At 44.4% G+C, this 24,921-nt stretch overlaps 1 protein-coding gene across 9 annotated transcripts in view; it reads left to right on the top strand.

Annotated features, from left to right (window-relative positions):
* The window catches only part of SCAI (suppressor of cancer cell invasion), a 103,133-nt gene that overhangs the window by 56,466 nt on the left and 21,746 nt on the right, over positions 1-24,921 (top strand). For all 9 annotated transcript variants that reach the window (XR_006275970.1, XR_006275971.1, XR_006275973.1 and 6 more), the window contains 6 exons: positions 15,227-15,322; positions 15,997-16,083; positions 17,356-17,454; positions 18,838-18,934; positions 20,425-20,523; positions 21,742-21,894. Coding sequence is in view for 4 of the 9 variants with exons in the window: in XM_043498544.1 (XP_043354479.1) it covers positions 15,227-15,322; positions 15,997-16,083; positions 17,356-17,454; positions 18,838-18,934; positions 20,425-20,523; positions 21,742-21,894 (631 nt within the window). In the remaining 5 variants the exon portion in view is untranslated. The remainder of the gene's footprint in view (positions 1-15,226; positions 15,323-15,996; positions 16,084-17,355; positions 17,455-18,837; positions 18,935-20,424; positions 20,524-21,741; positions 21,895-24,921) is intronic.

Below are 24,921 nucleotides of genomic sequence, written 5' to 3' on the forward strand. Positions count from 1 at the left end.
ATAAATCTCCCCTCTGTTTTTTCCACCAAATGCATCCGATGAAGTGAGCTGTAGCTCACGAAAGCTTATGCTCTAATAAATTTGTTAGTCTCTAAGGTGCTACAAGTACTCCTTTTTCTTTTTGCGAATACAGACCAACACAGCTGCTACTCTGAAACCAGTCATGTAGAAGAAATCCTGAATGCGATGATGAGAGAGATGGCCCACTGTTGTCAAAGATGGAAACTTTTAAACCAAGTATCAAAAAGACAGATTCCAGCTGTTTCCATATAAACTACACAAAGGCCAACATTCAGCTTGACATTTTACTGAATGACAGAGCTTGACCATGACCTAAAGTTGTGTATTTAGGTGTTGCAGTGAACCATACGTGGACATTCAAGAACACCTTACGAAGACCTCACTGGAAAAAAAACAAAAACAACCTGATTTGAACCAGCTAGTATGCTAATCTGGGGAGCCAATATGCAGACACTAAGAGGATCCGGTGAAACATTTGATCCAAGTCTTACTGAGGCAGTTTTCAGTGCCTACAGGAAGAGATGTTACATGAGCAGCATTGTTCAGGACAACTTGAGCAAAAGTATGAGGGGTCTGAGAGCAGGCAGATTGCAAAGATGGGGGTCCCTTTCAGCAGTTGTTGGAACGAATTAGCAAAGCAGCATTTATGCCTCCTGAATTGGACTTAATGGGGTTATGCCTTTGATCTTTCTGGGCTTTCCCCCAACACATTAACAATACACCTTAAGATTCCCAAACATGAAGCTAGCCAGGAGTAAAGGGCTGGGTGGTGGATTGGAACTGCACTTCTATGCAAATTATCTGGGTTCAGAAGCTAACCCCACTTGTTGTTGTGTGGTTTTGTTTTTGTTTTTTTTCCCCCTTGCGCCATCCAAACTGAGAATCCGTGCTCTCAGCCCAACCCTTGGGGAAAGCTCCTTGTGCAACTTAACAGGGACCCCTTTAGCTGAATAAATAGCTTCAGAGTGAATCTCCGCCAGTCCTTGCCTAGGATGGTGGCTGATGGTGGACTTCAGGTTCCTCACTTTATACCTTCACCCTAAATGGCTGTCTGCAGTAGCAGAGAATTGCACAACCCAGAGAGGCAATCTTGAATCCTGTGGTGGTGAATAGTTAAAACATTGGTGAAACGGGAGTCATGAATCCCAAGTTCTATTCTCTGCTCTGCTAATGACTCCCATGTGACCTTGGGACAAGCCACTTTTGTGCCTCAGATAATATGCAGGCCATGTTTGAGATTACTTCCTTTTTAAGGGGTGCAGAGTTATTTCTTGCTAGTACAGATCCATTTTCATGCTCGGGACACAGCTAAAGGTCATTGCTCAAGCTAACCTTATCTGTAGAGCAAGCCCTGACAAGGGTCAAATCTAGAATTATCCAAAGCAACTAGTAAAGTTGAAAGTCTTGCTATCTTGTCCAAGCCAGTGAAAGATGCTTGAGGAATTTTGAGGTGCTTGTGGGATAGTGGTTCAAGCACTCACAATGTGACATGGGTATGCTTGTTCCAGAATGTAGGGAATTCCCTCTAGGCTGATGTTTGTGTTAGAAGCTTTATTTCTTAACTTCTTTGTAGAATCTCTTGAGCAACACTTACCACAGCCACTATTTCCCTGGCAATTCAGCGTCTTACTGGTCTGAGTAATACTGTGTGTTGGGGACTGCTGATATGCAAACACAGATGGTTAGTAAAGATGTTCTCTTCCCGTTTCTCATAAACTATTGATAAATTGCTGTATGAATTGGATTTCCAAACTCCAAACAGCCTGTGCTGCAAAATATGAATTATAAAGCAAATGGGAAGTAGACCAGCAAAAGTCCTCACTGACCTTATGTAACACCCTAAGGAAGCATACTCTGGTACACTGAGACTGAAAGATCCTGAGTCCCACGTTTCTCACTTGGCTTCTGGCACCATATGTCCCATCCTGTCATGCTCAGGTCATAGCATGCTTGTGGCTGTAGCCCTTGGACCCTGTAGGGAATTAATCAGAACTTCTTGTGTCTTGGTGCTTGAGGAATGTTCAGGCTCAGAACCTGACGGACACTAGGATCTGCTACAGTACCGTTAAGTGTCTTCTCTTTGAAAAAGCCTTCGGTGCAGCTACATGCTGTGTTAAATTTCCAGCTGATTGAAAGAGGATCAGGATTTTGATACTGTAACTGGTATGCAGGGGGAAAGAATTCTTTCTCTCCTAGCTAGGAAGTAGAAAAATACCAATGGGTTTGAGCAATCAATGTAAGAGGATGGACTCCAGCCACCAGGCTCAGACTGTTCCTCAAGGTGACCATTGGTTGTATTTGAATATGCCACTGCATGGGTTCATCTGAAGTAAAATACACAACTAATGCAGTCTCCCCTTGCACAGAAATCAATCACCATTTCACCCACCGTGCTCCTCACAGCTGCAGTTCCTGTTGGCTTAGGGTTTGTGGTGAAGCATTGCTATAACATATCTCTGTATGGTACCTCCTGAGCAAGTTGCATGTCCCGTTCTGGCTTGCCTGGAAAAGGCTGAGTGTCCTCCTAATTCCTGATCTCAGCACTGGCTCCTCCCTGTAGGATAATGTATGCATCGGTAAATGCCTGACCTGCTGTTTGACTAAGGTGATGGCTTCTGCTGCTTTGTGGACAGGGGCTTAACCCACACAATGTTTCATGCTGGGGGTTTCCTTCCTGAAAATTCTTCTGGGCGTTTGAACTGCAGAAAGCCAAGCCTATGGCTGTGTTGGCAGCTGTTTCACTCTTTCTGCTGCCAGAATGGCAAGAGCGCAGCCTGCCACGTCTTTGTTTCTATAGCATTTCCTTCCTCTCTTCCTAATTCAGTTGCAAAATACAGCATTGAGGAAAAACCTTTTATAAAGGTTGTTGCTCCCAAGTATATATTATACTCTTACGAGTGGGTAAGGGTGATGCTTCCTTTTTGTGACTATAGCTGCTAGAATTATTTGTATTTGTGTTGGGGGGAGGGATATGTTTGTAACACTTACCTCCCTTAATAAACATCCTTAGCTATACATTTAAAAACAGAATTAATTGCAGATGTCCCAGTCTGTTTCCCCTTTGCTTTCCCTTGACTTGGAATAATGATGGAACGTGCTAGGAAGTGCCTAGCTGTGGGATTTCCAGCCTCTTGGTTGCTTCTAGTAGTCTCACTTGTTAAATTTTGAGTTCAGTGCTATGGAAAGTGAGACGATGCTGTCCTGGAGGAGCTTGCAGTTTAGCAATGATGTTGTGCTCGCTGTGTGGCCTGCAAGAACGTGCTCTACTGGAAGAGATAATAGCATTTTCCTGTTTCTTCCAGAATTCCCGTAAGATGCACACTGCTTTTCAGGGACTCAGATCAAACTCCCTTTGGTTTTGTTCTATACTGCCTGCTGTGGCTCTTAATATGATATTTCCTCATATTTGCTGTGTAAATGTATTAGGAAAGCAGAGCCCCTCTCCCAAAGCTCAATCTAATGATGGACATGAGAATACACCAGAGCTACAACAGTGTGTGTGTTGGGGTGGGCAAGGGTGATAGAACTAGACGTGACTAAATTGTGTGCAGATCTGCTAAGTGTACATAACTCCCACCCCATCAAAATCCCTTCCAGTTCCTGCTTCCTTCCAAAATCAAACTTCCCTCCCTCAATATCCAACCCCCATCCCCAACTATCTCTGTTTCCCATTCTGTGCCTAAGCTCCATGCTGTGCAACACTCCTCCATCTACTTTGTCCTCACTCCACTTGGCAACCCTTGGCTTCCCTGACTAGGGGTCCTACAGAGTAGCTAGCTAGTCAGGCAGCGGCACAGGAGCCAGCAAACAGCTGTAAACGGGAGTCTGAGGGGGAGTTTGAAAGGGGGGTTCGTATTGTGGTGCTTGTTTGGGGTTTGTTTTTGCTGTGGGTGGGGGTGTTGTGGTGTGGTTTGTGTTCCCCAGACTAACAGGATTGAGGTGGGAAGGCTGTGACAGATACAGATGCAGCAGTGGGAGTGACCCAAGCAGTGGGAGACGCAATGAAGATGACTGGATGTGGAAGCTGTGGTATGTACATGATCCTGGAGGGGGGACCTGGTAAGAGTTTTGTCTGCGTGAAATGCTGTCTGATCGAGCATGGAGGAAAAGATCTGAGGTTTGGAGATGCAGATGGAAAGTCTGAGTTTATAAAGGGGTTCGAGCAGATTATGGAGCAAAGACATGAGGTATCTGAAGGGAAAAAGCTCAGACTTGCAGATGGAAGCAGGACTGAAGAATTCTGAGGGGAGACTGGGTGAGGAAAGTGGTCAGTGGAAGCATGTGACTAAAAACCAGGCAGAGGGAAAGATGAGCTAGTAAGGGAGAAATAGAGCTCAAGAACAGGTTTACAGAGTTGGAAATGAAGAAGGGGCTTGGCAGGTAGTCACTGGAGGTGGAAGGGCAAGGAAGAAAGTGGCAAGTCTTACAGGAAAAGGGGAAGAGTCAGTGGAGACTACACCAAATGTGAGCCCCAGGAGGATACAGGATGGGTTGAAGAGGATTACAAGGGAGAATAGGAATGGAAAGAACTTGCAGCCAGAGGGAACAGAGGATAGACTGGAGAATAGCACCGTCACCAGGAAAAGGCAGGTCTATGTGATCGGGGACTCTTTACTGAGAAGAATAGACAGGCCTGTAACCAGAGTTGATCCAGAGAATAGAAGGGTGTGCTGTCTTCCAAGTGCTATGATACGGGATGTAGACCTGAGGTTGAAAAGGATCCTAAAGGGAGCAAGAAAGAATCCCCTAATTATCCTTCATGTGGGAACAAATGATACGGCTAGATTCTTGCTGGAAAGTATTAAGGGAGACTATGCTAGGCTGGGGAAGACGCTTAAAGAAATCGAGGCTCAGGTGATCTTTAGTGAGTTTCTGCCTGTTCCTAGAGAAGGGCAACAAAGGTGTGACAAGATTATGACTTCAACAGATGGCTTAGGCAGTGGTGCTATAAGGAGGGCTTTGGGATGTATGGCTACTGGGAGGCATTCATGGACGGAGGACAGTTCTCTTGGGATGGACTTCATCTGAGGAGGGAAGGAAATGGACTTCTAGGATGGAGGCTGGCACAACTGATTCAGAGAGCTTTAAACTAGGAATTTGGGGGAGATGGTTGGGAGATGTCCAGGTAATCTCCACGCTGGATTTTAGCGTTGAGAGGGAAGAAAACGAAGTAAGAAAGGATCCAGCTGTGGGTAGGAGAATGTATATAAGGAGGAAGGGCAGTGTGGATACCAGTCTAATAGGTTATACTGGCTGTAGAATGACCATGCCTAATAGGGTACAGAATGTGAGTGAGGCCAAACAGCAAAAATTAAGATGTTTGTACACCAATGCGAGGAGCTTAGGTAACAAAATGGAGGAACTAGAGCTACTGGTGCAGGAAGTGAAACCAGATATTATAGGGATAACAGAAACATGGTGGAATAGCAGTCATGACTGGACTACAGATATTGAAGGGTATGTGCTGTTTAGGAAAGACCAAAATAAAAGTAAAGGTGGTGGAGTAGCATTGTATATCAATGATGAGGTAGAATGTAAAGAAATAAGAAGTGATGGAATGGATAAAACAGAGTCTGTCTGGCCAAAAATTACATTGGAGAAGAAAACTATTAGAGCCTCCCCTGGGATAGTGCTTGGGGTGTGCTATAGACCTCTGGGATCTAATTTGGATATGGATAGAGCCCTTATTAATGTTTTTAATGAAGTAAATACTACTGGAAACTGCATGATCATGGGAGACTTTAACTTCCCAGATATAGACTGGAGGACGAGTGCTAGTAATAATAATAGGGCTCAGATTTTCCTAGATGCGATAACTGATGGATTCTTTCATCAAGTAGTTGCTGAACCGACTAGAGGGGGTGCCATTTTAGATTTGGTTTTGGTGAGTAGTGAGGACCTCTTTTTTTTTTTTTTTTTAAATGGTTGTAGGGGGCAATCCCCTGAGATGGGATATTAGATGGGTGTGATCTGAGTTACCCAGGAAAGAATTTTCTGTAGCTTCTGGTTGGTGAACCTTGCCCATATGCTCAAGGTTTAGCTGATCACCATATTTGGGGTCGGGAAGGAATTTTCCTCCAGGGCAGATTGGAAGAGCCTTCCTCTGTAGCATGGGGCGTGGGTCACTTGAGGGAGGTTTCTTTGCTCCTTGAAGTCTTTAAACCATGATTTGAGGACTTCAGTAGCTCAGACATGGGTGAGGCTTTTCACAGGAGTGGGTGGGTGAGATTCTGTGGCTAGTGTTGTGCAGGAGGTCAGACTAGATGGTCAGAATGGTCCCTTCTGACCTTAGTATCTATGAATCTTGGTTCAAGTGATCATGAGCTAATTCAGTTCAAACTGAATGGAAGGATTAACAAAAATAAATCTGTACCTAGGTTTCAGAGTAGCAGCCGTGTTAGTCTGTATTCGCAAAAAGAAAAGGAGTACTTGTGGCACCTTAGAGACTAACAAATTTATTTGTAATGCATCCGATGAAGTGAGCTGTAGCTCACAAAAGCTTATGCTCTAATAAATTTGTTAGTCTCTAAGGTGCCACAAGTACTCCTTTTCTCTGTACCTAGGGTTTTTGATTTCAAAAGGGCTGACTTTCAAAAATTAAGGAAATTAGTTAGGGAGTGGATTGGACTGAAGAACTTATGGATCTAAAGGCAGAGGAGGCCTGGGATTACTTTAAATCAAAGCTGCAGAAGCTATCGGAAGCCTGCATCCCAAGAAAGGGGGAAAAAATTCATAGGCAGGAGTTGTAGACCAAGCTGGATGAGCAAGCATCTCGGAGAGGTGATTAAGAAAAAGCAGAAAGCATACAGGGAGTGGAAGATGGGAGGGATCAGCAAGAAAAGTAACCTTATTGAAGTTAGAACCTGTAGGGATGAAGTGAGACAGGCTAAAAGTCGAGTAGAGTTGGACCTTGCAAAGGAAATTAAAACCAATAGTAAAAGGTTCTATAGCCATATAAATAAGAAGAAAACAAAGAAGTGGGACCACTAAATACTGAGGATGGAGTGGAGGTCAAGGATAATCTAGGCATGGCCCAATATCTAAACAAATACTTAGCCTCAGTCTTTAATAAGGTTAAAGAGGATCTTAGGGATAATGGTAGCATGACAAATGGGAATGAGACTATGGAGGCAGATATTACCATATATGAGGTAGAAGTGAAACTTGAACAATTTAATGGGACTCAATCAGGGGGCCCAGATAATCTTCATCCAAGAATATTAAAGGAATTGGCGCACAAAATTGGAAGCCCATTAGCAAGAATTTTTCATGAATCTGAAACTTGGGGGTTGTACCATATGATTGGAGAATTGCTAACACAGTTCCTATTTTTAAGAAAGGGGAAAAAAAAGTGATCTCGGTAACTACAGGCCTGTTTGACATCTGTAGTATGCAAGGTCTTGGAAAAAATTTTGAAGTAGAAAGTAAAGGACATTGAGGTCAATGGTAAATGAGACAAAATACAACATGGTTTTACAAAAGGTAGATTGTGCCAAACCAACCTGATCTCCTTCTTTGAGACAGTAACAGATTTTTTTAGACAAAGGAGAAACAGTGGATCTAATTTACCTAGATTTCAGTAAGGCGTTTGATACCGTGTCACATGGGGAATTATTAGTTAAATTGGAAAAGATGGAGATCGATATGAAAATTGAAAGGTGGATAAGGAATTAGTTAACAGGGAGACTACAGCGTGTCATACTGAAAGGTGAACTGTCAGGCTGGAGGGAGGTTACCAGTGGAGTTCCTCAGGAATCAGTTTTGGGACCAATCTTATTTAATCTTTTTATTTCTGACCTTTGGCACAAAAAGTGGGAGTGTGCTAATAAAGTTTGCCGATGATACAAAGCTGGGAGGTATTGCCAATTTAGAGAAGGACCAGGATATCATACAGGAGGATCTGGATGACCTTGTAAACTGGAGTAATAGTAGTAGGATGAAATTTAATAGTGAGAAGTGTAAGGTTATGCATTTAGGGATTAATAACAGGAATTTTAGTTATAAGCTGGGGACGCATCAATTAAAGTAACGGAGGATGAGAAGGACCTTGGAGTACTGGTTGATCATAGGATGACTATGAGCTGCCAATGTGATATGGCAGTGAAAAAAGCTAATGCGGTCTTGAGATGCATCAGGCGAAGTATTTCCAGTTGAGATAAGGAGGTGTTAGTACCGTTATACAAGGCACTGGTGAGACCTCACCTGGAATACTGTGTGCAGTTCTGGTCTCCCTTGTTTAAGAAGGATGAATTCAAACTGGAGCAGGTACAGAGAAGGGCTACTAGGATGATCCAAGGAATAGAAAACATGTCTTATGAAAGGAGATTCAAGGAGCTTGGCTTGTTTAGCCTAACTAAAAGAAGGTTGAGGGGAGATATGATTGCTCTCTATAAATATATCAGAGAGATAAATACCGGAGAGGGATTATTTAAGCTCAGTACCAATGTAGACACAAGAACAAATGGGTATAAACTGGCCACCAGGAAGTTTAGACTTGAAATCAGACGAAGGTTTTTAACCATCAGAGGAGTGAAGTTTTGGAATAACCTTCCAAGGGAAGCAGTGGGGGCAAAAGATCTATCTGGTTTTAAGATTCTACTCGATAAGTTTATGGAGGAGATGGTATGATGGGATAATTGGATTTTGGTAAGTAATTGATCTTTAAATAATCAGGGTAAATAAGCCAAATCCCCTGAGATGGGATATTAGATGGATGGGATCTGATTTACTATAGAAAATTCTTTCCTGGGTATCTGGCTGGTGAATCTTGCCCATGTGCTCAGGGTTTGGCTGATTGCCATGTTTGGGGTCGGGAGGGAGTTTTCCTCCAGGGCAGATTGAAGAGGCCCTGGAGGTTTTTTTGCCTTCCTCTGTAGCATGGGGCATGGTTGACTGGAGGGAGGCTTCTCTGCTCCTTGAAGTTTTGAACCATGATTTGAGGACTTCAATAGCTCAGACATGGGTGAGGTTTTTCATAGGAGTGGTGGGTGACATTCTGTGGCCTGCGCTGTGCAGGAGGTCGGACTAGATGATCAGAGTGGTCCCTTCTGACCTTAGTATCTATGAATCTATCTATGAATCTTGCAAACACTCCACCCCTGACCTTCATACAGGTCCATCTCCTCCCTAAGTCGCTCCTGATGTGGGCCCATCGAAGGCTGTGCTCCTGTCTTACCCTTCCAGATCATCCTCCTTAAGGCAGCTGGCAGTGTGTCTCAGGAGGAGGGCCCCTTGCTTGTGTGGTCCAGGAGGGTCAGGCTGAACCTTCTTCCCCCATGAGATTATGGAACCAGGGTCTTGCCAGCCTCTGATCTGGGGTGCTGCCCCCCGCCCCACTGAAGCAGTGCTGTTGATGTTGCTGGTGCAGTTTCTAGCTCACAGTGGCTTGTTGTTGAGGAGGTTGTGCCCCTTGGTGAGTTACTGCACAGTCCTAATATCTGGGTATGGGAAGCAAAGGGGGTCCTGGCTGAGTGACTATGATTGTGAGCAGACAAGCACATAAACCTACTTCCCCCCCCCCCCCCCCCCCCCCGAAGTGTTACACATCATTCTGGAAAGCTTCTCTGTTAAATTCAAGTGTAGCATTTGTTCCTCGCATTGCTGCTGCAGGCCTGCTGAGAATCTCCCTGGATTTTGTAGGTCTTTTATTCAGTCTGAGACATGTCCCTGTGACAGCTTCCATGTGGGGTTACCCAAAAGGAATATTCCTTAACTCGTTTTCAACCAGTGCAACTCTGGCCTCTGTCAGCAATGTGGTTGGAACCGCTGATGGAAAATGAATTATTGAACACACAAGATGAAGTGCTACACCTCGTAAAGCAGGTCATAGCAAGAACTGGGGAAAACTTCCACATGGGGCCTAAAGTTCACCGCAACTTTATCCATCATCTGTCCCAATGCAGTACACAGACAAACAAACTACACCCACAGTGTGTGCCATGCCCCAGAAGCAGTTGTGGGATTTCACTCATTCCTATTTAACATTAGAGAGATTTAAAATCTGAATTTTTAAAAACATTTTTTTACCATTAAAATTGCAAGGCTTAATAGCAAATTCTAGATAACGACTGAATGTCTTTTCACTGTTCTTAGTCAATCCCTTCAGCATATTTTGCCTATCCTTCAGTGGCTGGGATACTCCTTTCTTTGCACTAGCCATCCCATATGGCAAATCTGTCTGTCACTTCTGCATCCTGCACTGTGATTTTCGAAAGAGTAATATTCGAAAGAGATTACCATAATAGTTTGTGTGTAATTAAATAGTACTTATCCTCCTCTTTCCCGTCTTGCACACCCAAACAAAAAGGTCCTGATGAAACTGATGAGGGCAGTTCCTGAGGAAGGCAGCATGAATGATGTGCAGATCACAAGGCAACAAATGGATGAGAGGGTGGTAATGGCAGAGTTGCTCTTCCCTGCAGAACAGTGTTTGGTGGTGCTGTGGTGATGTACTGTCACAAATGAAATTTTATTATGCTGTTAGGGTGTTATCAAAAGTGCTGGTGCAGTTTCCATGGAGACCCTCATTGTTCCCAGGGGAGCCCAGGAATGGCATGGTACCTGGCTATGCCAGCTGTGATTAGGCTTGCCTGCTGCTTGAAATGTAAATGTGCAGATACACAGGAGTTTCTGTAAGTAATAGTGGCCCAACATGTACATGCTGCAAGGATAGAAGTATTGTAATAGGCCATTAATCAGAGGGAATCCAAAGCACGGAAATAGCCAGGAAACTTTGGATTTTATAGGAATGCTTAACTTGCACAGAGATGCAACATGTACAAAAACGTGAGGGGTGATACACACATTCAGAGTGTTGCAAGTAAAGAATGTAGTATGTGAATGCCTGATTTTTTCCTTGTTTAAAGCTAAATTTTCCTCTCTTTGTGGGGGATGTGAAATGGCTGAAATAATGTGAAGACTACTTGGGGGAGGGGAGGAGGAGGGCTTCTTCTAGGATCTCCCCACTTTAGCCTCCTGCTTAAACTAACCTGTCATCCTGGTCTGGTAGGGCAGAATTGCTGCTGCTGCTTGGTCAGCTGGAGCCAGGGGCGGTCACTGCAATAGGTGTGAGGAATGTTCTCAACCCTGGGGAGGATGGGGCTGGGGATAAAGCAGCATGAGGATTGTAGCAAAGGGCTTGCTTTGATGCTCCACAGCTATTGCTTGACAACCTGGGGAGTCTGTGGCCAGAGAGAATGCTTTAAAGTTTGGAAGGATTATGATGCTTTGGAAAGCAAGTGTTAAGATTCATTAAGATTTCCTGAAGCAAACTTGTCCTGTTTATTGCATGAGGTGTCCTGAAGCTCATGATGCTTCTCACAGTAGGCCCTATGACCATATGGAATCCCATTCAGACGTGACTCCATCCACTTGCTTCAGACCCTACGAGCAGCTAATGGAGTCTGGCAGGACCTGCTTTCTGGCCAATTCCTGCCTAACTTCTCAGGCATCAGCAGCATCATGATAGCAACAGCTGTTGAAATGATTTTCCAGGCTGGTAGGGATAATGCCAATAACTGATTCACTTTGCATAAAATGAGTCAGCCAGTTTCCCTCATGCTGTGTGGGAAATAGTTGGCTGATAAGCACGGCAATATTAATTTCCTAACTCACTTGGAGTGCTGTTAAAGAGATTAGACAACAATGTTGCTCCTTTCCACTGTGGAAATCCCACTCTGCTGCCTTATTCCTTTTTATTCCTCTAGAGAGCCTGGCATGATCAGCAAGAGGCTGCATTTGGGCACAGCTCTGCTTCTGAGAGGGGAGGGGATCTTCCTGTAAAAATTAGTCATAGGCCATGTAGTGGCAAGGGAGAGGTGAGGGGGTTTCCTTCTCATGTTGCAACAGCCCATCTTAGGGGCATTGCTGGACTCTGTTAAAGATCTTTGATCCTCTGAGGTTACAATTGTCCTTCTTTTTGAAGTTGTTGTTGGGAGTGGGGCTTCAGAATGTCTCTGTTTATAGAAGATATGATCGGCTATTCAGTATGTAGAGTAAGCAGGTGAGCCAATTTACTGATCTGGGATAGGGTTCTCTGAAGAAAATTCTTGACCTGATTCAAAAACAACTAAATGTAATGCCTTCTTGAAATGTGGGTAGCTTTTCATGTGGGCGGTATGCTTGTCTTGAAATTCCACCCTAGGTTTGTGTTGAATGTGTTGACTTCAAGGAGCTAGGATATTTTTGTCTTCTCCATGGAGTTCATGCCAAGCTCCTTGTGATACCCTCACAAAAGGCTCTTTGTTAGGGTGAAATTAAGGTTGGGAGCATGTCTGGGTAATTTAAAGATTAAAATCCTTATGTAGCTACTAACAAATATATTCAAAAACATGGAAATTCACAGTAAAGGTAGCAAAACCACCTTAACTCTGCCTCCACAGAATGTCCCATGGAATGTGAGTTCTGCCATTTTGTTTCTTGCATAGGTGTCTTCAATAGTAAGTGTGATGCTTTGTCACCCCACTCACCTTTGTTCTGTTCATATAAGTGCTGTAGTGTTACAATGTGAGCTGATGAGGGTTGGGTATGGGCATATGCCAGCTGACTCCACTGACTCTTGGATAACTGGTTTGCATATGGAATCATAGGGCCTAAGACTGAGAGGTATTCAACTGTCTGTCACCTGGCAGGGTTGGGCCCTTGATGAAGAATGGAGAGAGCCATTTGTCTAATCCAATATTTGAATTGGGGATTATTCTTGATTTGCCCTAACTGCTTATTTTTGGAGACATTGTCATGGCATCCCAAAATATTGTTGTCACATTAAATCTCAGTGAAATGCGATTTGTGGCCCCCTCATTCTATCTGACATTCCATGTCCTTTTGTGTACACTAAGCATTGTGCTCCCAGCCAGTTAAGTGTATGTCTGCAACTAGAAGGGTGAATCTCCTTCAGTGCTATGGGGAAGTGGGAACGGAGGCTCCAGGTGAACTGGCTTTTTATAGCCTGTTATAGCTTTTTATAGCAGAAGTTCCCAGGAGGAAATATAGGGCAATTTCTCTGTGTAACCTCTTAAATCCCTCTTGTGCATTAAAAAACGCAGTCTGACATCCACAAGAGCTTTGAATTAAATCAATATTCTCTCTGCCTTGGAATAGAACAGGCTTTAGGAAAATGGGCCTGCCTTTTGTAATTTAGGGAGGAGTCTAGAAACAATTGTTTCATACCAAAGTTGCCGTTACACAGCACAAGCTTCAAGGAGATTTGGCTTATGGGGCAATCACTGTGGACCATTTAATTTCATTTCACGGACTATTAACTTCCCATTTCTGCCGACAGTAATAGTGGCTGCATAACAGTGTCTAAGAGTAACCAAACAATGATGTGTTGTACCAAAATCTCCTCCTTTTTTTGGGCAAAACTGAAGTCTTCACAGTATGTTTCTGACTGTGGATGATATGTGGATGATATTTAGTATCTCATTTAGTATTTGGTGCATATAACTGCTTTTTGTTGCAGTTTCCAGTTGCCTGCTTGTGAGCATAGGAGCTGCAAGAACCCTGCTGTTTCCTTTAGGAGGAGTTTTCAGGGTTACAGTAAATATGTAAAAAAAAAAAGCAGTACTTGTGGCACCTTAGAGACTAACAAATTTATTAGAGCATAAGCTTTCGTGAGCTGTAGCTCATGAAAGCTTATGCTCTAATAAATTTGTTAGTCTCTAAGGTGCCACAAGTACTGCTTTTCTTTTTGCGAATACAGACTAACACGGCTGCTACTCTGAAACCAGTAAATATGTAGAGAGAGTGTCTTGTGTTTTGCAAGATGTCAAGAGACCTGACACCTTGTGGTAAAAAGGCACAGTTACAGAGCTTGGAAAATAAGGAATTCCTTTCCATTCCAAATCATGCATCTATACACACGCACATGTGTGTCTGCATCTGCACGGCCCACCAACCTACTTCATGTAAACACATTCTGTGAATTCACATATGGCATTAGCTCCCTCCAGCTGTTGCTGTACTTGCATATTGTGGCAGCCATCCCCTAATTCCGGGCGTAGCAGGATGAGGCAAGTACGTCATCGTATCTTGTGTCTATTATAAATGCACAGTCTATAGTGATGTACTGGCAGCTAAAAGCCTTTGTAGTTGCACAAGTGTAATTCATAAAGATGAGTTTAAAAACAACAAAAAACCAAAAATGACCGATAACTTAAAATTGGGTGGTTACAGACTGAATCCTAGTGAAGACTAAATCTGGTGATATTCTGAGCAAAAAAAATCTCTCAGCTGTACTGGTAGCTGTTTTCCATCACTTCATGGTGACCCAATAAACATTCTAGGCTTCAGAATGATTTTGGGGGTTATTGTATATACTGGTGGTTTGATTTGTGTGTGGGATGTGTTATGCTGGGAGAGTTGTGTGCGTTTGTGCAGGTGAAAATGAGTTTATGCTGCAGTGCAGGGCAGTGTATTTGTAGGGGTGGTGTGTGGGTGATTTTGAAGAAAGGTAGCAGTTCTTTGCTACTAGTCTTTGCTCTGAGGCAAAAATAGCCTTTTGGGGATTAAGAAGGTATGTCCCAAGGACTGGTGATGCCAGCTGGTGTCAGCCTATCCTCCTCCTGCCTCTGATTCTAGTGTTGCTTTGTAGATTATATGACATTGCACAGGGTGGGTGGTAATGATGCCAGGCAGTTCAAGGCACCAGATTTCTGCATTACTCTGCCCTTCTCTCCCATTCTCAGTTGGTGATAAATTGACCATTAGCAAATATTCAGGTTGTTCAAGTTTTGTCTGGGAATCTTAGTGTTAATGAAATGCCCAGTCTTGTCTATGCAGGGGCCAAATAATTCTGCCTGAGCATAAGGGGTATGGGAATACATGTCTGTCTGTCTGTCTCTCTGTCTGACTCACTCAGCAGAAGCTTCTTCTTGAGTTGATGACCCAGTTTAGTGTGGTGTCTCTAGCAAAGTGCCCCTGCCCTAACTCTGCAGTGCCAGTAGGAAGTATGAACCCAAGTACTGGCCTGCAGCCTGAACCCAGGACCTCTTCTTCCTGTGTTGTAGTTGGTCTACCCACAGAGGCAGAACACGAACTTGCAGGTGTAGACTGGTCATAGAAAATCACAAGCCGTTTTTTAAGAATATAAATGTTAACTTTAAAACAAACAACGCCCCATCCAAACAAAAATCTCTGACTGAGTTTGCGTCTCATACTCTGGGCTGATTGATGTATTCTGCAATTATTCTGCATTCGTCTGTTGCAGAGATTTGCCTCAGTATGGGCAGAAGCAGTGGCAGTCCTATTTTGGGCGAACCTTTGATGTTTACACTAAACTCTGGAAATTTCAACAGCAGCATAGGTAAGAGTTCCTGAGAACCATCTTCAAATAATTCTGCAGTGTTTTTTGTATTATGGTAGAGCCCAGAGGCCTGGACTGTTTCATCCTGTGCTGAGACAGCACAATGCGGACAGTCCCTGCCCTGAAGAGTTTAAATTTTAAAATTTAAACCAAAAAATGTTGCATATCTTTTCTTATTGTAACCTTTAAAAAAAAAAAAAAAAAAAAAACAAAATCCAGACTGCTTACATGCACACTGCCTTAACCTGCTGAGGGTCTCTGTGGTGCACCTATGTGCCCATGTAGAATGGGTGCAATGTCTTGCTGCTACACAAGCTGACCTTTTACATCTCACTGTACCCAGCTCTCTTGAGTGTTCTCAGGAAGCTGTGACCCTCTTTCACATTATTTGTGAAACACGATCCCTCCAGCTGTCACACATTTTTGGGGCTGTGAAATCCCTTGTTTTGTGATGTGCCGCTTCTAATGTGTGCACAACTCTGCCAGAGCTGGCTTGTAAATGCCATGTTAGATTATAAAACTTTCTCTAAGGGCTGTTGTTACGAATACCTATGTAAGTAAGGCAAACAGGATTTGGTCTTAGAATGGTGTCTTGACTTGGACTTGGATGTGTTGCTGTTCTGGGAAATGCATGGGATATATTAATACTCTTCTTTTTCTCTTGCTTGAAATAGACAAGTACTGGACAATCGATATGGATTGAAGAGGTGGCAGATTGGGGAAATTGCCTCCAAGATTGGGCAGCTTTACTACCATTATTAGTAAGTGAATCTATTTCTGTGCCTGCTGGAGACAAGTGGTGTTGCTCATGGCACCATACAGCATACATGGTGGTAGTTCCAGAACAATTTCCTTCCTGAGCCAATGGTGAAGGATAGGGTTGGGAGGAACCATGTGTACTCAGGTGACTGAGCCTTGGTCTGCACTACAGAGTTGGGTTGATGTAAGGCAGCTTACGTCAACCTAATTAGTCAGGGTACACACTTCAGCCTTCCTTCCTCTGATGTAAGTGCCCTCTTACACCAACATAATAACTCTGCCTCCCTGAGAGGTGGAGGGTGTATGTCATGTAGTTAAGGTGACGCAGTGTCCATGTGGCACTGCATTGCTTACATCTGCTGTTGGCTCTCATTCTTGTCAATTTTGCAGCTCCATACTGGAACCATGAAATTGACAAGAAAGCCCAGTTGTCACTGGGGTCGGTGGGGGTTTCCAGCTAGAGCCCCGCTGTTCTCTGGGTTCCCTGCTCCCAGTCGGGCTGTCCTCCCAGCTCGGAGCACACGTGCCCCCTGGATCCCTACTTCTGGTTCCCAGACCAACAGCTGGCCAGACTCTCAGCCCCCCTCACTGCCCCACTCAAGTCTGTGGAAACACTCCTTGTGAGGACACGCACCACCAACAGAAATAGGGTATTGTGAATGTGAACCACAGTAGTAATTACTGCAGTAGTTGTAAGTTGACCTTACTTAAGTTGACTTATGTTTCTAGTGTAGGCATGTCCTCAGGAGTGGTACAAGAAGGCCTCAGGAGGGGCCACTCACAGCATTTGTTGCCCAGGAAGATTCATTGCAGAATCAAAAAGTGGATCCCAAAGATGACCCTCATGCCCAAATATTATTCTGCTAGTTTTATTGACAGTGCTAAAGGTCTGCTTCTTCGACCTCAAGGGTCGCTTTAAAGTCTTCCATATCTGTTGCATTGACTTTGCATAGTGATTTAGTTACTAGTTTGGGATTTTAAACTGTTGTTCCCTTTAAATCTTCCATGTTAATATATCACCGGTACATATGGGCATGAGGTACTGACGTCTGATCTTTATTGCTGGCTACTTCCTTAGACTGTCTGAAATAAAATTGAAGCTCTGGAATCTCCTTCAATCATGTGCTGGGATTGGGAAACTTGCTTCTTTTATGTGGCACTCACTTGAGAGAGAGCATATTTTACCCACTCAATCATCTTGCGTGTCAGTGGTGGGGTGTACGGGTGGCAGGAACCTATACATGGAGCCGTGAGGTAATATGTTTCTCCCACAGCCTGCGGACATCTGAAACGAGCTACCTGAATGAGGCCTTCTCCTTCTATTCAGCAATTAGGCAGAGATCATATTACTCCCAAGTCAATAAAGAGGACAGGTATGACTGCACCAGCATCTTGCCCTTTTTTTTGTTTTTTTAGGATTAGAGCGATGAGCAGAAGCAACCTTGAAATTTTAAACTGTGATTAAGGGAAAATAACTGGTGTAAGAGCAGCTCCTCAGAGGAAGTCGTTAATCCTAACAACCCTGATTAAACACTTTATTGTAGAACCACCAGCCATGTCTGGAGACTAGCGGGATTAGCAATTGGGTTCAGCAGCAAAGAAGACCTTCAGCTGCTCATCTGTGTCCTTCCCAACCCTTGTTATCAATGCTGTCACTGAGAATTACCCCCGTAATGTTCTAGAGCTGGGAGATTAACTTGCTCACCCAGAAGCAAAGTAGAGGAAATAACAGATCTTTTTATTTTTACTTCTCTGAAGTGCAGTGATGTTGGCAGTTTGGCAGCCTTACTACACTTGACTAGGGTAATGTGGTCCTCCCCATCTATTAACTATTCCAGAAACCCTGAGAGGTTCTTGTGGGGTATTTTCCACTGAGTGCATCTGATGAAGTGACCTGTAGCTCACGAAAGCTTATGCTCAAATAAATTTGTTAGTCTCTAAGGTGCCACAAGTCCTCCTTTTCTTTTTTCAGTATTAGCAGACACTGAACTCAGGAGGTTCTGGCTGGGAGGTGAGGTCAGTGGCTAGTTAGAATTGGAGAAGGTGATCTGGATTGATTTTTTTTGAGCGAGTTTTTTATACTGATGATCACTGCAGTATAGAATTGCCTGCCAAGTTTGTTACAAGCACTCAAGCATTTTGGACTTGGTTAGCAGAGCCTAGAGACTTACTGATTTTCTGAGCGTACCCTCTGAAAGTCTGCAGATAGACTAAACAGCCATTATAGTGTCCTTTATTGTTGGCTTCAGATCTTATTTTTCCTTGGAGGATCTCCTCACTCCGGTCAGGGTGTCCGAGCTCCTTCAGACTAGATGCGCTTGACAGAGATGTCCCCTTTAAATACTGTGGCAGATTTATTTTACAAAGGTGACAATGTGATCAGACATTATGTCCCATAATTGAACTTACAGATGTTTAATGTTTTGTTCTCTCTGATGGTTTGACTAAGTGGTCCAGATTCTCATTTGTGATCCATCAGCAGATAACACAAAGGCGACAGGTTCTGACCATAAACTGGCAGAAAGCCAGTAGAGCAACTCCTGCACCACCCATCCACATCCCACATTTGAGTAGGGGATGTGTGCGAGGCAGCACAGAGCTCTGCTGGTCCTTAGCTGATGTGTGGGGCTCTTTAGGGATTATGCCCAGCAGGTCTAAATTAGAGCTGCTCCTACATTGCTTGAATTCATGCTCAGGTTAGCACAAATTGTTTCTTTCCATGACCACTGCATTGGTGTTTTATTTTTATTTTTCAGGCCTGAACTGGTGGTTAAGAAGCTGCGTTATTATGCAAGGTTTATAGTGGTTTGTCTTTTGCTCAACAAAATGGATGTTGTGAAGGACCTCGTAAAGGTAAATTAATGATATGAGGACAATGGAAAGTGTACATGCCCATGCAATACAGGCCACTAGTCACTCAGAGCTATTCTTTCTGCATATAGTGGGATATTACAACATGCATAATGTCTCTTACAGTTGAAATCTCACACATAAGATCTCAGCTGCTGCTGTTCCTGTTTAATCTTACAGCTTTAACTAAACCTGGCCTGGGAGCTGCAGTGGGAGGAACAACATCCTGATGTGTGTTGGTGTTCTGTGCATCGTGTAGACGTAAAAGACCCGAGCACTTGACCAAAGAGTGGTTTTTTGCCATTGGAGGAAGACGGATCTCATTAAGTGGGGTTTGGATAAACCCCAGACAGCGTGGACATGAATATCACTTGTTTCAGCTGTCTGAATGCTTTGAGGGTCTTCTCTCTAGCCTTGTGCTCCTCCCTCCTCTCCTGCCAGTAGCTCCCACCTCTCTGACCTCAAAAGTTTCTATGAAATCCCTCCCATTTTGATTCTAGCCCTTCTGCTCAGCTGTGTTCCTTTCCAATCTGGTACCTGGAGTCCCTGAGGTGTTTCTTGCAAATGAGAAGCAGCTATTGTGAACTTCCAGAAACCAGATTGGAAAAGACTTGACTTTAAGGGACAGGAAAGATATAGAATCTGTGTGCGCGCATGGTGGGGGTGAGGGCAAGACTTACCTTTCAGAACTGCTTCAAACTTTGGGGGACAATAGATACATAGGGATTAGGATACAGACCAGGGTATGTCATTGAGCAGTAATCCATCTTCAGTACGTTTGGAGTTGATGGAATTTCCTGGACCAAATTAGATACTTTATTATTGTGTTTAGGGAATGTTACACTCCAGTGACCTGCTGATTTCCACTTGAAGAGACTTCATATTAAGGGAAAACATCCAAGTAGGCATGGGTGTCTGCAGTTGGATGGCTGTTTCTGACAACAGTCTTGCTTTCCAAAGAGTAACGACAGGAACGCCAAACTTTCCCAAGAACCTTCCTACACTGCTGCCAGCCACATCCTGGTGTTGGCTGTTTTATGTAGGCTGCATTACTCTTTGCCTGTCTGGATCCAGTGGGACAGACACCAAAGGGCTGCACAGCACAAACTAGCAGAGGAGGCATCTGGAAAGGACAGGCCATTCGCTTCCTGAACTTGTTGAAAGTCATCTGTACCCTTAGATTTGAGTCAGCACTTGTGATAATGAGTGCCATCCCTTGCTCCTGGGTTTGTTGAAAGGTATTTATATTCTCAGAAGGCAAAGTAAGGATACCTGGAGTCTTGGCTGCTGCAGTAGCACATGCTGGCCAACTTTTTGGCTATGTTCCAGATGGGATATGGTCATGTGGGTAATGACTATCAAAATTTCTATAATTAGATTGCTTAGATGTCTCATCCCTGAAGTGCTGAGACCACCTTATTTATGAGAGGTGACTGCCTTACCTTTCAAAAAAGTTATTCATTATTCCTCTTCCTTTGGACTTTCTACCTCAGGAATTATCAGATGAAATTGAAGATTACACTCACCGCTTTAACACTGAGGACCAGGTGGAGTGGAACCTGGTTCTTCAAGAGGTGGCGGCTTTTGTTGAGGTGAGAATGAAGGAAACTTTGGTCTCTGCAGTTTGTTGGAAAGTGTCCAACCCCCCCCCTTTTTTTTTTTAAGTAAAACATGGGAACTCTTCACTGCAGATTTGTTCTGAGGCCATGCTATGGGGAGCGAGCTAGTAAGCAATAGTCTTGTGCGCAGGTGTGTCACGCACCTCTCCAGTCTGCTGATGAAATATTCTGCATTAGCTGAGCTGTTAAGGAGGCTCCTGTGACATCGGAGTCAGATCTGCTCAAGCAACATAAAGCTAGCAGCTAGTGGAAACGTGAGGTTGTGACCTGCTGTCTCAGCAATCCGCCACCTCTCTTCTTACACCTGGTGTTCAGGTGACACTGGGATCAGAACACAGCCACTGGCATAGTAACTGCTATAGAAAGTCTGCCAGCTACAGGCCCATGTTTGTGGGAGGTCTGCTTCTGACTGTATTGTTAGTAATTTCCAAATAAGTATATTTTGATGCTTGCAGTATTGGCATATTATTCTGGCAATGTATAAGCAATATGTAATGGAAAATATAGTATAATCTTGGCAGTTATACTGACAGTATGTCTTGGCATAGCTGTAATATTGCCCTTTTTATGTCTTGCTACAAAGAAAAATGAGGATTCCTTCTCTAAAATAGGAGAGTTTCCTTTTCACCTCCATTTGTACAATGTATATACACATACATGTGTACGAAGACCTATGCCCCAGTATTTAATCATTATTGGATTGAAACGCTGGGCTGCTGTTGGCTTGTTTCCTTCATTATTTCTCTCTAGGAAAGAAGAGGAATGTATATAATGCAGGGTCTTTTCTGCCATGTAGAAGTGTTACCAATTATCTGCATGGGCTGCATGTGAATTGCCTGCTGCACTTGTGTTAGGGAAGTTTGTTTCCCCTGATTCTGGGAAACTAAGTCAGATGCTTACCCTGAATGGGCACATTCTTCTCTCATCTGCACTTAAAGTGCTACCACACAAATGTGTGTGTTTAAATATCCACAGTACTTTCTTCTAGTCCCTAAGAGCAGCTCCTTTTCCAAGCTGGAATTGCTCTGCAGCCTTAGGATATAAAAGACACATTATTTAGATAAATAAAGTAGTCTTCACTTCAGTTATGGGATGTCTGTTATGAGTGACAGGACATAGTCCCTTTTGCTTGTGGTCGTTGACCCTGTAGGTTTCCTTGGAATTCATGCTCTGTGCTGGTTCTCTTTCCAGGCAGATCCTGTGATGGTTTTAAATGATGACAATACCATTGTAATCACCTCCAACAGACTGGCTGAAACAGGGGCCCCATTACTGGAGCAGGGAATGATCGTGGGACAGCTCACTCTTGCAGATGCATTAATTATTGGGAATTGCAATAACCAGGTAAAGGAGACAAGGAATTGTTTGCATGTTCAATCTTCAATGGGAATTGAAAACAGTTAGTTTTTGTCTGATTCTACTGAAGGAAATTGCAGAGTCCAGAAGAGGCAAATATAAAATCTTTAGCAATGATGTTAACAGTGACAGTAGATAAACTCTCAGCTAATCAAAACCTGAGTGATGATCAACAAGAACTATCCTTTCTGTCTTGTTCTTTCGAGTGTCTGTCCCTGTGGGTACTCCACCATAGGATATGCTCGCATCCAAGTGCTCTTGACTGGAGAATGCAAAGCAGAGCAGCACCTTGTGACTCCAAATGAGGGCTGTGATGAAGTGGGACTGTTCTTAATGTTTCCTCTGAAAATTGTGGGGGTGCCTCAGTTTCCCCATGCAGTTAAGTATCTAGGGGGTGGGATAAGGGTGTATGATCATTGCAGAGCCCTAGAGGGCAGGTATGTGCAGGGGTCTGGACACAGAGAATGGCCAACGCCCTGTTTCCTGGCAACTGATGGCTTGGACCCTTCCCCCCTGCAAGGCGAGAGCTAAAGGGTTGGAGAACAAAGGAATCGGGTGACCTCCTGACCCAGAAAGGGACAAAGCCCAGAGGAGGAGGGGCTGGAGGGGCAGGCAATTTGGGGCTGGCAGGGGACATGGAGTGAAGTGCAGATGTGGTTGTCTGGCTCACTGCCCCCCAAAATGGATCCAGCTGAGGGGTCCTGTTCTCTGCACCTACAAGCTCTGTGTTAGACTATGTTTCTGTCATCTAATAAATCTCTGTTTTCCTGGCTGGCTGAGAGTCACGTCTGACTGCGGAGTTGGGGTGCAGGACCCTCTGGCTTCCCCAGGACCCTGCCTGGGTGGACTCGCTGTGGGAAGTGCACGGAGGGGCAGAGAGGATGCTGAATGCTCAGAGATCAGACCCAGGAAGGTGGAAGCTGTGTGTCCTGCAGACAGTCTGTACACAGAAAGGAGACTTCCCCAGAGTCCTGACTGGCTTTGTAGGGAGCAGTTCCAGAGCATTGCCCAGGGTCTCCGTGACAGGGGCATATAAGGAGGCTTGGACCGACCGCCACTCAGTTCTTTCTCAACTGGCTGCAGCTCGATATGGAGATATGCATGTCCACTTATTCTCAGCTTCCTGCCTTACTTAAATGTAGCAATTCTTAATTGTTTCCTTTATTTGATTTATTTTATTTCTCCTCTTAGTTTTAACACAATTGTGCTTAGAAGGGTGGTTACTCTTCTCTGAGCCGCTTCGCGCCCCCCCGCCTCCTACCATATCTTTCAGTCCTCTGTTTTGGTCCATTAGTGCTCTGGGTGATGCTGAAGACCCTGGGATTTAAGTCCTGCCAGACCTGCCTCAAGTCTTTTTCACCATAGTGATGGGCATTTGAGCTGCTTCAGAGCCACCCACGTCCCATCGAAGTGTAGGGTCTGTGCAGTATTTCCAGATAGTTCTTGCAAAGGCAGAGAGTAGGCTGAAGCGCCTGCTAATGGAACACTCAGAAGCCCCAATGGAGGCTGTTCGCTTTCCCCACCATACGTCAACCTCAACATCCTAGGGTGCTCCAGTGGCTGTTGCAGCTCCAGCAGCATCTCCAGAGGCTAGGACTTCCAAGAAGAAGCCTCATTAATCCCACTCTCAGGAGACCTCACATTCCTCAAGGGGTACAGCTGGGCCTCTGTCTGATTTCTGTACCAAGCCGCCAGTACTGCACAAGAAACAGCATGAGGAGAAGTCTTCTAATAAACAGTACATGCAGCCATCTCCCTGGGTACCGACTCGCATGTCATGTGCATTGAGATGCATGCTGGCCTCCCGCTCATGTTCCACTGTTGAGGCTTTCCCTGCACCAGAGCTCTGAAGTCAGAAGTTCCTCTACAAGCCTCTCTGGTACCATGCTTTCCTTTCCAGCCCAGACCCCTTCTCCAGGTTCCATTACTGACCAGACTTCTGGATACCATAGCCCACAAGCACTCTCCAGATTTCTCTCCACAGAGGACCTCTTTTATAACTGGAAGAACCAGAATCTCCCCTGTTATGGACCTCTATAAATGCTCCATCCCGGTACCGCATGAACATCTCCAACCACAATCCTCCCAGATTGAACCCCAGCTGGACTCCAGTACCGGCACTTATATCTTATGTTTCCCTTTTCAGCCCGAGGGATGATCCTGTTTTTGATTCTAAGGTCCTGGTACAGGGCTCTCTTTTTGGCACCATACCATCACACCCCGCTGAGTCAGTCTACTGAGAGCAATCTTATGCTGATAACTTTTGGGCTATCCAAGCCCCCCTGAAATGCCTGGCACCATCCCTCCAGATCCTATGAGAGGAGGTCTAGGAGACTCAAAACTCCTTGGTGGACATTCTAAATATCCCCTCTCGAGAAAGTTGTTCTCTGAATCAATGAGGCTCTGTTTTTGCCTGCTTGCACAGTCTAGCAAACACCTGCTACTATCCAGCCCACCCGTAAATGAGCAAGGGAATGGAGTTTGTTTTTCCTCCTCCTTCCCAATTCCCTGGAGGTGGATGCGGCTAATAGAGAAATCCACTCCAGACTCTCTCCTTATGATAAGGAGTCTTAGACCTGGGTAGAAAAAGCTACTCCTCTGCATCTCTCCAATTTCAGGTGGCAAACTACCAAGCCCTGTGGTGAAATACGATTTTAATACATATTCCAAGTTCACACATTTTATTGGCCATCTGCCACAGGATCAGAGGGAACAATTTCAGACCCTCATTTCAGAAGGTCAGTTTATAGTTAAAACCTCCCTCTGGGCTGCCACATACCTGCCTGTGGTTATGCAAAGAGCATCCTGGTTCCAGTCTTCTGGACTCCAGAGAGAGGTGCAGAGTATGGTTGAAAATGACCTTCCCTTTAAAGGGTCCAAGCTCTTCAGTGCTGATAGACTCCTTCCTCCACACTCTGAAGGACTCAAGGGTCTCTGGGAACTTGGTTTCTGCAACAGAGACAGTTTAGTAGGTCCCAAATGTGAGCTCTTTAGACTGTTACAGTACCATCCGCA

Source organism: Dermochelys coriacea, chromosome 16 (assembly GCF_009764565.3).
Source record: "Dermochelys coriacea isolate rDerCor1 chromosome 16, rDerCor1.pri.v4, whole genome shotgun sequence".
Lineage (NCBI taxonomy): Eukaryota > Metazoa > Chordata > Testudines > Dermochelyidae > Dermochelys > Dermochelys coriacea.